At 42.6% G+C, this 13,486-nt stretch overlaps 2 protein-coding genes across 5 annotated transcripts in view; one reads left to right on the forward strand and one right to left on the reverse strand.

Moving 5' to 3' along the window:
• The window catches only part of eif2ak1 (eukaryotic translation initiation factor 2-alpha kinase 1), a 46,503-nt gene that overhangs the window by 23,499 nt on the left and 9,518 nt on the right, over positions 1-13,486 (forward strand). For all 4 annotated transcript variants that reach the window (XM_048552062.2, XM_048552061.2, XM_059654063.1 and 1 more), the window contains 2 exons: positions 1,256-1,364; positions 1,517-1,623. In XM_048552062.2, the coding sequence (XP_048408019.2) occupies positions 1,256-1,364; positions 1,517-1,623 (216 nt within the window). The remainder of the gene's footprint in view (positions 1-1,255; positions 1,365-1,516; positions 1,624-13,486) is intronic.
• Positions 2,256-13,348, reverse strand: LOC125462253 (ankyrin repeat domain-containing protein 61-like). The gene is made up of 3 exons (XM_048552065.2): positions 12,792-13,348; positions 11,423-11,517; positions 2,256-4,512 (listed from the first exon to the last, which is right to left on the reverse strand). The coding sequence occupies exons 1-3, from the start codon at positions 12,954-12,956 to the stop codon at positions 3,489-3,491; spliced, it is 1,284 nt and encodes a 427-aa protein (XP_048408022.1). The 5' UTR covers positions 12,957-13,348; the 3' UTR covers positions 2,256-3,488.

Below are 13,486 nucleotides of genomic sequence, written 5' to 3' on the forward strand. Positions count from 1 at the left end.
CCCACAGCTATCTAGAAGACACCTCCTCCCACCCACATTCCTGCAAAAATTCCATCCCCTATTCCTAATTCCTTTGCCTCCGCCGCATCTGCTCCCAGGATGAGGCATTCCACTCCCGTACATCTCAGATGTCCTAATTCTTCAAGGACTAAAACTCACCTGCACATCCACCAATGTGGTATGCTGCATCCACTGTACCCGTTGTGGCCTCCTCTACATTGGGGAAACCAAGCAGAGGCTTGGGGACCGCTTTGCAGAACACCTACTCTTGGTTCGCAACAAACACCTGCACCTCCCAGTCGTGAACCACTTCAACTCCCCCTCCCATTCCTTAGATGACATGTCCATTCTGGGCCTCCTGTAGTGGCATAACGACGCCACCCAAAGGTTGCAGGAACAGCAACTCATATTCCGCTTGGGAACGCTACAGCCCAATGGTATCAATGTGGATTTCACAAGCTTCAAAATCTCCCCTCTCCCCACTGCATCCCAAAACCAGCCCAGCTCGTCCCCACCTCCCTAACCTGTTCTTCCTCTCACCTAGCCCTCTCCTCCCACCTCAAGCCACACCTCCATTTCCTACCTCCTAACCTCATCCCGCCCCCTTGACCTGTCCGTCTTCCCGGACTGACCTATCCCCTCCCTACCTCCTCACCTCTACTGGCTCCATCCCTGCCCCTTTAATTTGTCTGTCTCCCCTCCACCTATCTTCTCCTCTATCCATCTTTGGTCCGCCTCCCCCTCTCTCCCTATTTATTTCAGAATCCTCTCACCCTCTCTCTTTTCTGATGAAGGGCCTAGGCCTGAAATGTCGGCTTTTGTGCTCCTAAGATGCTGCTTGGCCTGCTGTGTTCATCCAGCTCCACACTTTGTTATCTCGGATTCTCCAGCATCTGCAGTTCCCATTGTCTCTGATACAATTTTAACCTCTCCTTGGGGACCTAATCTATGTTTATTTAACATTATTAAAGCAGATTACCTAAATCATTGATGTTTGTGGGAGCATGTTGTGTGCAAATTTGCTGCTGCGTTTCCTACCTTTCCATTGTGATTACACTTCAAAAATACTTGGTACAAACAATTCTGATGAAGAGTCACTGGATTCGAAACTTTAACTCTGCTATCTTCCCACAGATGTTGCCAGACCTGCTGAGTTTCTCCAGTAATTTCTGTTTATATTTCAAAATTTAATTAGTTGACTGACAAACACTTTGGGGTGTCATGGAAATTCAAGTCAGATTCTCTTATTTCTTAGATGCAATTCCACCTCATGCTGCATATACAAATGCAATTGTGTGAGAGATCCCTTCAAGATTGGATTTTGGACCGGAATAGGAGATCAACAGAGGGCCTATCACTTACAGGTGAGTCGTTTAATTCTTTATCATTCTTTTACATTTATTAATTATTTAATTTGCTTGATTCTATCTCTATTATTTAATATGAAATAAATTTTAATTTCAACAAAATTAATTGAAATTGCAAAATCTTAATTTTTATCTTTGATATAATTCAGATCCATTTAGTCTTGTGGATCCAGAATGCACTATTCACATATTCCGGCAGCTGCTTGAGGGAGTGCATTTCATCCACTCCAAGGGTGTCATGCACAGAGACCTGAAGGTGAGTATGTATTGCATTGCTCTTGCAAGCCTCTACCACTGCACTGAAGGAATTTGTTTAGTTCATCTTGCCGATGCTGACTCTTTGAAATAACAATTCTACTTATTAGTTACAATCTTAACAGCCCCGCAGATCTTTACTTTTCAAGTATTAACCAATTCACTTTTGAATGTTGCTATTGAAACTGCTTCCATTACTATTTCATTGCAGATCACAACCATTTGACATCTTTAAAAAGAAAAGGGTTCAGCTCATTTCCCCTGGTTCCTTTGTCATTATCCCAAATCTGTGACTATGCTAATAGAATCTCCCACCAATGGAAACAGTTTCTTCTAATTTATTGTTTCAAAACTCCATCATAATTTTGAACACTTTATCAATCTGTCATCTTGTCCTCCTTGCTGTAAGGAGCATGTTTGAGCTCCTGCAGTCCAGTCAGATGATGGAGGTGACTGTCTGAAATTTCACATAAGTACTGTCATTATGCACTCAGAAATCTCATGTAACACTGTGAATGTTTTGTTCCTCAGTTTTTGTTTCTAGAACAACCCACAATACCTCCACTTTATCATGAAATTAAGAACCACAGTTAGATAACAATGTTTTATTTTTGAAAGTTGTGAGTGTTATGTTTCATTTAAACAGTGGCATGTCTGGGAGATATTTAGATTTGGTTCACAATATCTTGAAACCTTAGTCAAATGCAAGACACGAGCAAAAGGCACACCAACATCTCCGTCAGATCTGAGTTTGTTTCAGGAGAGCAAAACTGCAAAAAATTTCCCACTAAATAAAGGGATTGACATATCAGATGATTTACAGAAAATGTGTTCACCTTTGATAATGTTCCACATAGTAGAGTTGTGAGCCATGTCAGAGTATGTGGGGCACAAGTAGCAAACTGGTTACAAAATAAGAAACAGAGTCGGGCTGAAAGATAGTTACTTAAACTGCTAAAGGATGTGGAGTGATGTTCCATAAGGATTGATGCTGGGTACACTGTTATCATCATTTATGTAAATAATTTGCACATGGATTCAGTAGTACAAATTCAAAATTTACAAATGACAGTTCTTTTTTGGTGCATTGGAAACTGAGGACACAAGGTTAACGAGGCCATAAAAGTAAACGGGTAGAGAGAAAGTTGAAAAGCAGGGAAGTTTTGCTTCATGTATAGAAGACTACTCACTGTCTTCAGTACTGTCAATAATCATTCATAATATAGAAAGAATAGAGAGGCACTGGAGAAATTTGGATTGACAGAACTGAAATCGGAATTGAGAGGTCATACCTATCTGGAAAGGTTAAACAGGCTGGAACTGTTCCTTGTTGTGGAAGATCACCTAATAGAATTTGTTAAGATTATGAAAGAGTTTGTAAGGAAGATGTGAAGGGGTGTTTCCTCTTGTGGCAGGGGGACCAGAACTATAGCCCATAAATACGAGACCATTACTAATAAATTCAGTTTGAGAATTGAAGAGAAATGTTTTTACTGAGAGCAGAGAGAATGTGAAGCTTGCTATCACAAATTGTGATTGAGTTGAATAGTTATATTTAATTGGAAGCTGAATGAACACACAGCTGAAAAAAAATAGAATGTGCTGAAGATAGAGAGGGATGGGAGGAGGCTCCTGTGGAGTATAAAAACTGATCTAGCGGTTGGGCTAAATGATCTGCTGTGTGCCGTAAACACTTTATAAATAATGGGATCTTATCAAAACTGCTTTATTTTATTCTGACTGTTCCATTGTCAGAGCTGTTCTCCATCACTGAGTGATATTAAAATCTACTTGGGCTCCAGTACCAATTCCTACTGGATGCATGAAAATATAAATTAAAAAGCCTGTTGGCAATGTCATATCGGCTCAGAGGTGCATGCGCAGCAGGCTGTTGGCCAGGTTCCCTTGACCCTCACAGTTCAGCTGTTCTATTGCCTCTATCTCTGCCAGCCTCTTAGCGTAGTCTCTGTAACCATAAACAAACTGCCACACTGACGTGGGCAAGATCTCTTTGAGACGCTGCCTCTGCCGGTGGCCGTAGACCTTCCTGACTGCCACCCGGCAGAGATCCTGGAGGGCTGGTGGCTCCTGGCTCAGGGCTAATAGGAACTCGCGGTGCTGGCAGAACTCTGGGCATTGCAGTCCACTAGGCAGCTGGCCCCCCTGTCCACTGGCAATCCGCAAAGGACAGGAGAGGCTGAGCAGTTTGGCCAGCAGGTGGCTGCACCTGAGATTGGGCCGGCGCTCCAGGAACAGGGAGAGGGGCGACTCACCCAGGTTGGTGCGCAGGTCTAGGTCAGCGTCATGCTCCAGCAACAGGTCAATAAGCTCCTGCCGTCCCCCAAAACATGCCTCGTGCACCGCTGCCCTCCCCTGCTGATCTTGGGCATCAACGCTAGCGCCTGCTGCCAGAAGTACCCGCACACAGTCCAGCCCAGCCCCGAGCTGCTGCGCCCCCTTGCCTGAGGCGGCGCAGACAGCCAACTGGAGTGGTGTGCTGCCACTGCCCACCATCTTGCTGTTCACCCGTGCCCCCCGGCCCAGCAGCTCCTCCACCATGCGCTGGTCCAGCAGCCCGCTGGCCATGTGCAGTGGAGTCATACCATGCTGGTTAGCTGCCTCTATGTTGGCACCATACCGTGCCAGGATGGGCACTGCCCGCCAGGCTCCATGACGCACAGCCAGGTGCATCGCTGTGTCCCAACTCTTGGTCTGGGTGGCCACGTTGACCTGCACACCACGCTGGCACAGCAGCTGCAGGCACCATTCAGCCCGGCTCTGCATGCCCGCCATGGCTTTCTCGAACTTGGTCTTTGGCACGATCCAATCTTGGACTATATTGGGCCAGTGCACAATAATCAGATGCAGTGCTGTTCGGCCCAAGGCATCCCTAGGGCAAAGAAAGAGAAGAGAAGCCCCGTGAGAATTTTTGAGAGCAAGTATATGTTTCTGTAAAATGCTTTTCACAGCCTCAGCATGTCCCAAAGCACACGGCAGCCAGCTAAGTACTTTTGAATTTTAGTCCCTGTTGGAACACCGGAAATGTAGTTGCCATTATCATGAAGGAAGCAGTGCTGGGCAAACTAACGGGGCTAAAGGTAGACAAGTCTCTTGGCCCTGATGAAATGCATCTCAGGGTACTAAAAGAGGTGATGGAGGAAATAGCAAATGAACTAGTAATTATTTACCAAAATTCACTGGACTGTGGGATGGTTCCCGCAGATTGGAAAACTGCTAATGTGACACCACTGTTTAAAAAAGAAAGCAGACAAAAAGCAGGTAACTATAGGCCAGTTAACTTAACTTCAGTAGTGGGGAAAATGCTTGAATCTATCATTAAGGAAGAAGTTGCAAGACATCTGGATGTAAATTGTACCATTGGGAACACCCAACATGGATTCATGAAGAGTAGGTCATGTTTTAACTAATTTGGTGGATTTCTTTGAGGACATTACTTGCATGGTGGACAGTGGGGAACCTGTGGATGTGGTGTATCTGGATTTCCAGCAGGCATTTGACAAGGTACCACACCAAAGGCTGCTACATAAGATAAAGTTGCACAGTATTACAGGTAATGTATTGGCATGGATAGAGGATTGGTTGATCAGTAGAAAGCAAAGAGTGGGGTAAATGGGTGTTTTTCTGGTTGGTGGTCAGTGGCTAGTGGTGTGCCTCAGGGATCAATGTTGGGACCTCAATTGTTTACAATTTACATAGATAATTTGGAGTTGGGGACGAAGTGTGGTGTGTCAAAATTTGCAGATGACACTAAGCTGAGTGGTGTGAGAGCAAAGTGTGCAGAAGACACAAAGTCTACAGAGGGATATAGATAGTCTAAGTGAGTGGGCAAAGGTCTGGCAGATGGAGTACTATGTTGATAAGTGGGAGGCCATCCATTTTGATAGGAATAACAGCAAAATGGACAATCTTTTAAATGGTAAAAAATTGCAGCACACTGCTGTGCAGAGGGACTTGGGTGTCCTTGTGCATGAATAGTTGAAGGTGGGATTGCAGGTGCAGCAGGTGATTAAAAAGGCAAATGGAATTTTGTCTGCCATTGCTCGAGGGATGGAGTTTAAAAACAGGGAGGCTATGTTGCAGCTGAATAGGTTCCTGGTGAGGCCACACCTGGAGTAGTGTGTGTAGCTTTGGTCTCTTTACTTGAGAAGAGATATACCAGCACTGGAGGGGGTGCAGAAGAGATTCACTTCGTTGTTTCCAGAGTTGAGAGGGTTGGATTGTGAGGAGAGTCTGAGTACACTGGGATTATACTCATTGGAATTCAGAAGAATGAGGGGAGGTCTTATAGAAACACAAGATTATGAAGGGAATAGATAAGGTGGAGGCAGGGAGGTTGTTTCCGCTAGCAGGTGAAACTAGGACTAGAGGGCATTGCCTCAAAATAAAGGGAAGTAGATATAGGACTGAGGTCAGGAGGAACTTCTTCACCCAAAGGGTTGTGTATCAGTGGAATTTTCTGCCCAGTAAAGTGGTTGAAGCCACCTCACAGAATGTTTTTAAGGCAAGGCTAGATTAAATTTTTGATCAGTAAAGGAATTAAGGGCTATGGTGAGTGGGTGGGTAAATGGAGGGGAGTCTCAAAGATCAGCCATGATCTTATTAAATGGCAGGGCAGGCTCGAGGGGCCAGATGGCCTACTGCTGCTCTTATGTGCTAATTTGTGCATGGCAATCTCCCACCAACAACAACATGATAGTGATCAGAGAATTTATTCTTGCAAGTTGTTGATTGAGGAATAAACATTTGGCCTAAGAGATAGAGTAGTACCGAACTCACTTGAAGAAGCAGACGTAGGATCCACCCGAGGTAGTTATCAGGACCTCAGGTTAATTATATAAAAAAGGCGATGCTACTCTGGAGAACTTTTAGTATTGAATAGGCAATGATATGAAGCAACGTCTCAATGAATTCCACACATTTTGTGCCCGCAATGTGATTTGTAACTGGTATTGTTCAGTTTTTCAGAAGTTGAGGTGGTGGTAAAAATGCCCAAATCTGGATAGTAACTTGCAACAGTAATTTGGTGTCAGTGAGGGGTAGCACTCTTGCATTTTAGCTGGAGGTCTGATAGGGTGGTACTTTAGAGGCAGGATCCCTCATCAGATTTGAAAGGCATTGGATATATACTTGAAGTATAAGAAACTACAAGGTGACAAGATTAAGAGCTGGAAAATAGAATTATGCCGGTTAGCTCTTTCTCAGCTATTTACTTTTGTAATTTCCATGAACAGTTGGGTTAGAGTTAATTCTAAGTAGATGACTTGAGCACAACATCTTGGTTGATGCTTTACTGCAGCAGGGTGTGCCATTCTATCAGAGACGTCATCTTGTGGATGAGTCATTTAAGTTGGGACACCATCTGCCCTATTAGATGGACCGAAGTCCCTTTACAGGATATCTGTTTTGGAGTTCTGCCTGGTACCTATAACCGATGTTTGTCATTCAGACATCACTAAAAAGAGAATATTGATAATCTGGTTATTGCTGTTTGTGGGAATTGATTTTGTTTTGCTTCATTCAGGGGATATGCTGGGTGGGCATTTTTATTTTGCTCCTGAGAAGGTGATAGTGAGCTGTCTTCCTGAACCACTGCAGTTTATTTGTTATTGGTATACCCAACATACTACAATTCAGTTTGAGCATTTTGACTCATTGACAGTAATAGACTGGTGAAGTATTTCCAAGTCACGATGGTGAGTGATTTGGAGGTGAACTTGCAAGTGTATCTGCTGCCCTGGTCTTTCTAATGGTAGTGATTGTGGGTTTGAATGATGCTGGCTAAGAAACGTTGGTGACACTGTCTACAGTGCATCATGTAGTTGGTACACACTGCACAGGTGGAGGATAGTGAATGTTTTTGGAGTTTGTACTTTGTCACAGAGTAGTACAGCATGAAAACAGACTGTTTGGTCCAACTCATCCATGTCGACCAGATATCTGAGATAAATCTACTCCCATTTGCCAGCATTTGGCCCATATCCCTCTAAACTTTTCCTATTCAAATACTTATTGTATCAACCTCCACCACCTCCTCTGGCAGCTCATTTTCATACACACACAGATTTCTGATGAAGGGTCTAGGCCTGAAATGCCAGCTTTCTGGCTCCTAAGATGCTGCTTGTCCTGCTATGTTCATCCAGCTCCACACCTTGTTATCTCACATATTCAGTGCACTGACCAATGAAGGCAAGTGTGCCAGTTGCCTTTTTCACCATCTTAGCTACCTTAGATTCCATTTCCAAGAAACCATGAACCTGCATTCCAAGGTCTCTTTGTTCAGCAACACTCCCAAGGACCTTGCCATTAAGGGTATAAGTCCTGCCCTGATTTGCCTTTCCAAAATGCAGCACCTCACATCTATTTAAATTAAATTCCATCAGCGGCTCCTCGACCCATTGGCCCATCTGATCACAATCCTGTTTTACTCTGGTGCCACCTTCACATTACACCTCAAACTTTAGTGTCACCTGTAAACTTACTAACCATACTTCCTATGTTCACATCCAAACCATTTATATAAATGATGAAAAACTGTTCACCCAGCACCAATCTTGTGGCACACCCCTGGTCACAGGCCTTCAGTCTGAAAAGCAACCCTCCACTGTCACCCTCTGTCTTCCACCTTTCAGCTCATTCAGCCTGTATTCTATATTATCTAGCCTTGATAACCAGTCTAGCATGAGGAACCTAGTTGAATGCCTTACTGAAGTCCATATAGATCATGCCCACTGCTCTGCAGCCCCCTCAATTTTCTTCGTTACTTCTTCAAAAAACTCAATCAAGTTCGTTAGGCACGATTTCCCATGCACAACGCCATGTTGACTATCCCTAATCAGTTCTTGCCTTTCCAAATACGTGTAAATCCAGCACCTCAGAACTCCTTCCAAAAACTTGCTCACCATCAATGTCAGACTCACTGGTCTGTAGTTTCCTGGATTACCACCTTTCTTAAATCGTGGCACCATGTTAGCCAAACTCTCCAGTCTTCCGGCACCTCACCTGTGGCTATCCGTGATACAAATATCTCTGCTAAGGGCCCAGCAATCATTTCCCTAGTTTTCTACAGAGCTCTAGAGTACACCTGGTCAGGTCCCAGGAATTTCTCCACCTTTATGCACTTTAAGCCATCCAGCACCACCTTCTCTGTAGTGTGGACATTTTTCAAAATGTTGCTATTTATTTCCCCACATTCTATATCTTCTATATCCTTCTCCACAGTAGACACTGATGCAAAATACTTGTTTAATATCTCTCCAGCCTCTGCAGTTCCATACATAAGCTGTCTTGCTGATCTTTCAGGGGTGCTGTTCGCTCCCTTGTTCCTCTTTTGTCCTTAATGTATTTATAAAATCCCTTTGGATTCTCCTTAACCTTATTTGCCAAAGCTGTCTCCTGTCCCCTTTTTGCCCTCCTGATTTCCCTCTTAAGTACACTCCTACTGCCTTCATAATTTTCTAAGGATTCTCTCGATCCCTGCTGTCTATTTCTGACATATGCCTCCTTGTTTTTCTTGACCAAAACCTCAATTTCTCCAGTCATCCAGCATTCCCTACATCTACCAGCCTTGCCCTTCACCCTAACTGGAACATACTGTCTCTGGACTCTTGTTATCTCATTTTTGAAGGGTTCCCATTTTCCAGCCATCCCTTTACCTGCAAACATCTACCCCCAATTAACTTCTGAAAGTTATTGCCTAATACTGTCAAAATTGGCTTTCCTTCACTTTAGAATTTTAACTTTTAGATACAGTCTATTCTTTTCCATCACTATTTTAAAACTAATAAAATTATGGACACTGACTCCAGATTGCTCCCTCATTGACAAGTTGGTCTCCTTCCTTGCTTTATTTCCCAAGAGCAAGTCAAGTTTTGCACCTTCTCTAGTAGATACATCCACATACTAAATCAGAAAATTTTCTTGTGCACGCTTAACAAATTCCTCTCCATCCAAACCTTTAGCACTATGGCAGACCCAGTCTATGTTTGGAAAGTTAAAATCCCCTACCATAACCACCCTATTTTTCTGACAGATAACTGAGACATCCATACAAATTTGTTTCTCAGTTTCCTGCTGACAGTGGTGGGGGCTTTCATAGTACAATCCTAATAAGGTGATTATCCCTTTCTTATTTCTCAGTTCCATGCAAATAACTTCCCTGGATGTATTCCTGGGAATATCCTCCCCAAGTATAGCCTTATTGTTAATCTTAATCAAAAACACCTCTCTTCCTCCTCTCTCGCCCCTCTTTCTATCCTTCCTATAGCATCTACACCCTGGAGCATTTAAGCTGCCAGTTCTGTCCATCCCTGAGCCATGTCTCTGTCATTGCTATGATATTCCAGTCTCATGTTCCTAAGCACATCCCAAGTTCATCTGCCTTACCTGTTAGGCCTCTTGTATTGAAATAAATGCAGCTTAATTAATCAGGTTTACCTTGTCCTGTGCTTTGTTCCTGCCTGCCTGCCTTGACTGTTTGACTCACTCCTTTTCCCAACTGTACCAGTTTCAGATTGATTTCATTCCTCACTATCTCCCTGGGTCCCAAACCCCACACTCTCATTACTAGTTCTAGCAGCTCAAGCAAACCTCGTCACCAATACATTAGTCCTGGATTATATCAAGCCTATTGAGTGAGTTTGGAGATATATTAATCCTGGCAAGTAGGGAGTATTTCATCACAGTTCTGACTTGTCTCCTGTGGTGAAGAGACTTTGGGGAGTCAGGAGCACTCCCACTTAGTATCCTACTAATTTTCTTTCTAGTTGCATGGGCCTCTGCGGTCTGTGTGTGGTAGCAACCTCCAAAATTGAAAGTCAATGCTGCGATCCACATCAGAACAGCGATTTCCCCATATACGGAATGTCCGCGTGCCTGTGCAGCCATGCAGCATGGAGGGAACATTGTCAGATGAGTTATTGTCTGTAAGATTTCCAGCCTCCAATCTGCCCTTGTATCCACAGTATTTATACAGCTAGTTCAGTTCCGCTTGTGCTAAAACCCATGATAGTGATGGTTTGGGATTCAGAGGTAGTGATGATATTGAATGTCAAGGGGCAATGGTTAGATTCTGTTATATTGGAGATGGCAATTGCCTATCACTTATGTGGTGTGAATGTTACTTGTCGTTTTTCATCCCAGGCCTGGGTATTGTCCAGGTCTTGCTGCATGCGGACATGGATTGCTTCATTATTTGAGGAGTCGTGAATGGTGCTAGCATTATACGTTCTTCTGTGAATATCTGTGTTGGTAGGAAGATCATTCAGTCAATCATTCAATTAATCATTAAACAAATGTTTGGGCCTGGGAAACCATCCTGATGAACGCTTGCAGTGACTTCCTGGAGTTGAGATGATTGACCTAACAGCCCCAAACATCATTCTTTAAGTGAGATAAGACTTCAAACAGCAGAGATTTTTTTTCTTTTCCCTGATTCCCACTGACTGTAAGGTTTGCTAGGGTCAATTGATGTCACACTCAATCTGGATTCAATTTGACTGCTGTGGTTCCCGGATTGCAATAGGACTGTAATCTTACTTGAACCAAAACCATAATTGGCTGTAAAGCACTTCAGGCTGTCCTGAGAGGTGATAAAAGGTCCTATGCAAATGAATGTTTCTTGTTTTACTAGAATGACACCATCATGATTCAGATTAGTGATGGAACATCAATTCTGTTCCACCCAAGCCCTTTGTCCTATCCCATCCCACTTAGAGAGTTCTCAGACATAACAACTTGAGAACTATCAGAACCAATAGAAACATTTAAAATGCATCACTTACCTTGCTTCTACATCAGCCTTTAATTGGAGTAAACATTGTAAACTCTTTGCCTTTCTGTATGTTGCAGCCAAGTGGATTGGAAGGATGGCTAACCCCTTGGGATGATGGAAATATATTACAGATCTCAGACTGTTTCAAAACATATTTCTTAGAAGTTATATTAAAATAATTCAGAGACTGTGAGGAATCCGTCAACAATGCAATTTGTTATTCTCCAGAATATTTACAGATCTTTAAGCATACAGCAAAAACCTAAGCATCTTGCAACTTTCTGGTTGATAATGCACTATCAACCATAGTCACCTCTGTTACCAGGAGAACAGTATAATAGAATTGAGGTATAATGTTGAATCCTGTCCTTGACTATACCTTTGAGCTCAAAGCCTCAGCTTGATCATTTCAAAGGGAGGTAATTACAAATTGGATAAGTTTTTTTGAAACAGGATTAGGCCATTTAGCCCCTCAAATCTGTTTTGCCATTCAATGTGATCTGTGACCAAAATCATGTCCCAGTCTCATACACTTAATACTTTTGAATAAGAGAAAATATCTATGTCAGTTTTAAACTTACAATTGATCTAATGTCAATTGCTCTTTGCAGAAAAAAATTACGAAGTTCTATTGCTTTGTGTGTTTAGAGGTTTTTCCTAATTTCACTTTCAAAAGGTCTGTAATTTTTGGAACATCACCCTTTAGTTCTAGATATAACAACCAGGCAAAGTAGTTTCTTTCTGCCCCAACTGTCCCCTTTAATATCTTAAAACTTTTGACAATTCCCCCTAAATTCCACAGTACAATTCCAGTTTGATTAATCTTTCCTGGTATTTTGATGCTGAAATCTTGGTATCATTCTGATAACTCTACAATACTAATGTGGTTGACAAAAGAATCAATGCCACTTGATGAAAATTATTTTTATGGAATGAGGGGTTCACATTTGGATTGAACTTCCTGGTATGGTGGTGTGAACATTCAGTAGGAACTCTTCAAGGTGAATTGGATAAATAGTTTAAAGAAAAAAATAAGTGCAGGGATATGGGGAAAGAACAGACCATGGGACTAACAGGATTGCTGTTTTGAAAGTGTTAACACAAGCTTGACGGGCCAAATGCTCTCCAATGCTGTATTGGTTTACGGTCACCCCTCCTGTATTGTTATCAGTGGAAAACCTGTTTCCATCAACAATATCTTTTATTTGAAATTTGGGAGAGTCCCTTGCTTCGCCCTAAATTCCAAGGAGTATTATGGCCGGGTATGCATGGATGCAAATTCAAATAATGGTCATTTAATAGCCAAAAATTATGGATTTCATGTAAAACTTCTGATAAACATAAATTAAAGGAATGTCTGATTGAATTGCTGGATTTACCTGAGCCGGAAGCGTGGGGAACAAGGCACAATTTTTCCAGATGGTAATAGGATCATTGATTGGATGGACCTTCAGCAATCTTTTGATATTTTCTTGGTCTCCTTTCATAATAGCATCATGAAGCTTGGCATGGAGATCATTAAACTCGGCCCGGCATTCGCACATCCTTTAAAGGATTTTATACAAAGTGACTTCAGGATCAGAACGTTCCCTACTCTCTCATTCTTCAAGCGACTGATCTGTGGAAAAATTGGTTGTTATAACTTACATATGGTCAGATTGAGAGTCGTGCAGGACTGACTTCTTTTGATGTGTGGTGACAGATTTCCTGTTAGGAGAGAGCAGTTGGAACCAACACAATTTTGATTCGTGTATGGTTGTGATGGTAATGGATTGTGACGCCACAATCTTTACATTCTGTTTGGAATTTGGCTTGTGATGTTACATTCTTGAGTACTGTGCAAAAATCAGATAGACCCACTGCCATTTAACTGATCGCATTGAGTAACAATGTTGGCCAAATTTGTCAAGGCAGATGATACCCATTGATTCTACCTACAGCACGTGGACTGCAGCAGTTCAAGAACGCAGCTCACCACCACCTTCTCAAGTGAAACTATTGATGGGCAATAAATGTTGGCCAGCCAGTGATACCCTCACCCAAAAGTGAATTAAAAAAAAGAGAAATATCAGCC

This window comes from Stegostoma tigrinum, chromosome 23, assembly GCF_030684315.1.
Source record: "Stegostoma tigrinum isolate sSteTig4 chromosome 23, sSteTig4.hap1, whole genome shotgun sequence".
In the NCBI taxonomy this organism is placed as follows: domain Eukaryota; kingdom Metazoa; phylum Chordata; class Chondrichthyes; order Orectolobiformes; family Stegostomatidae; genus Stegostoma; species Stegostoma tigrinum.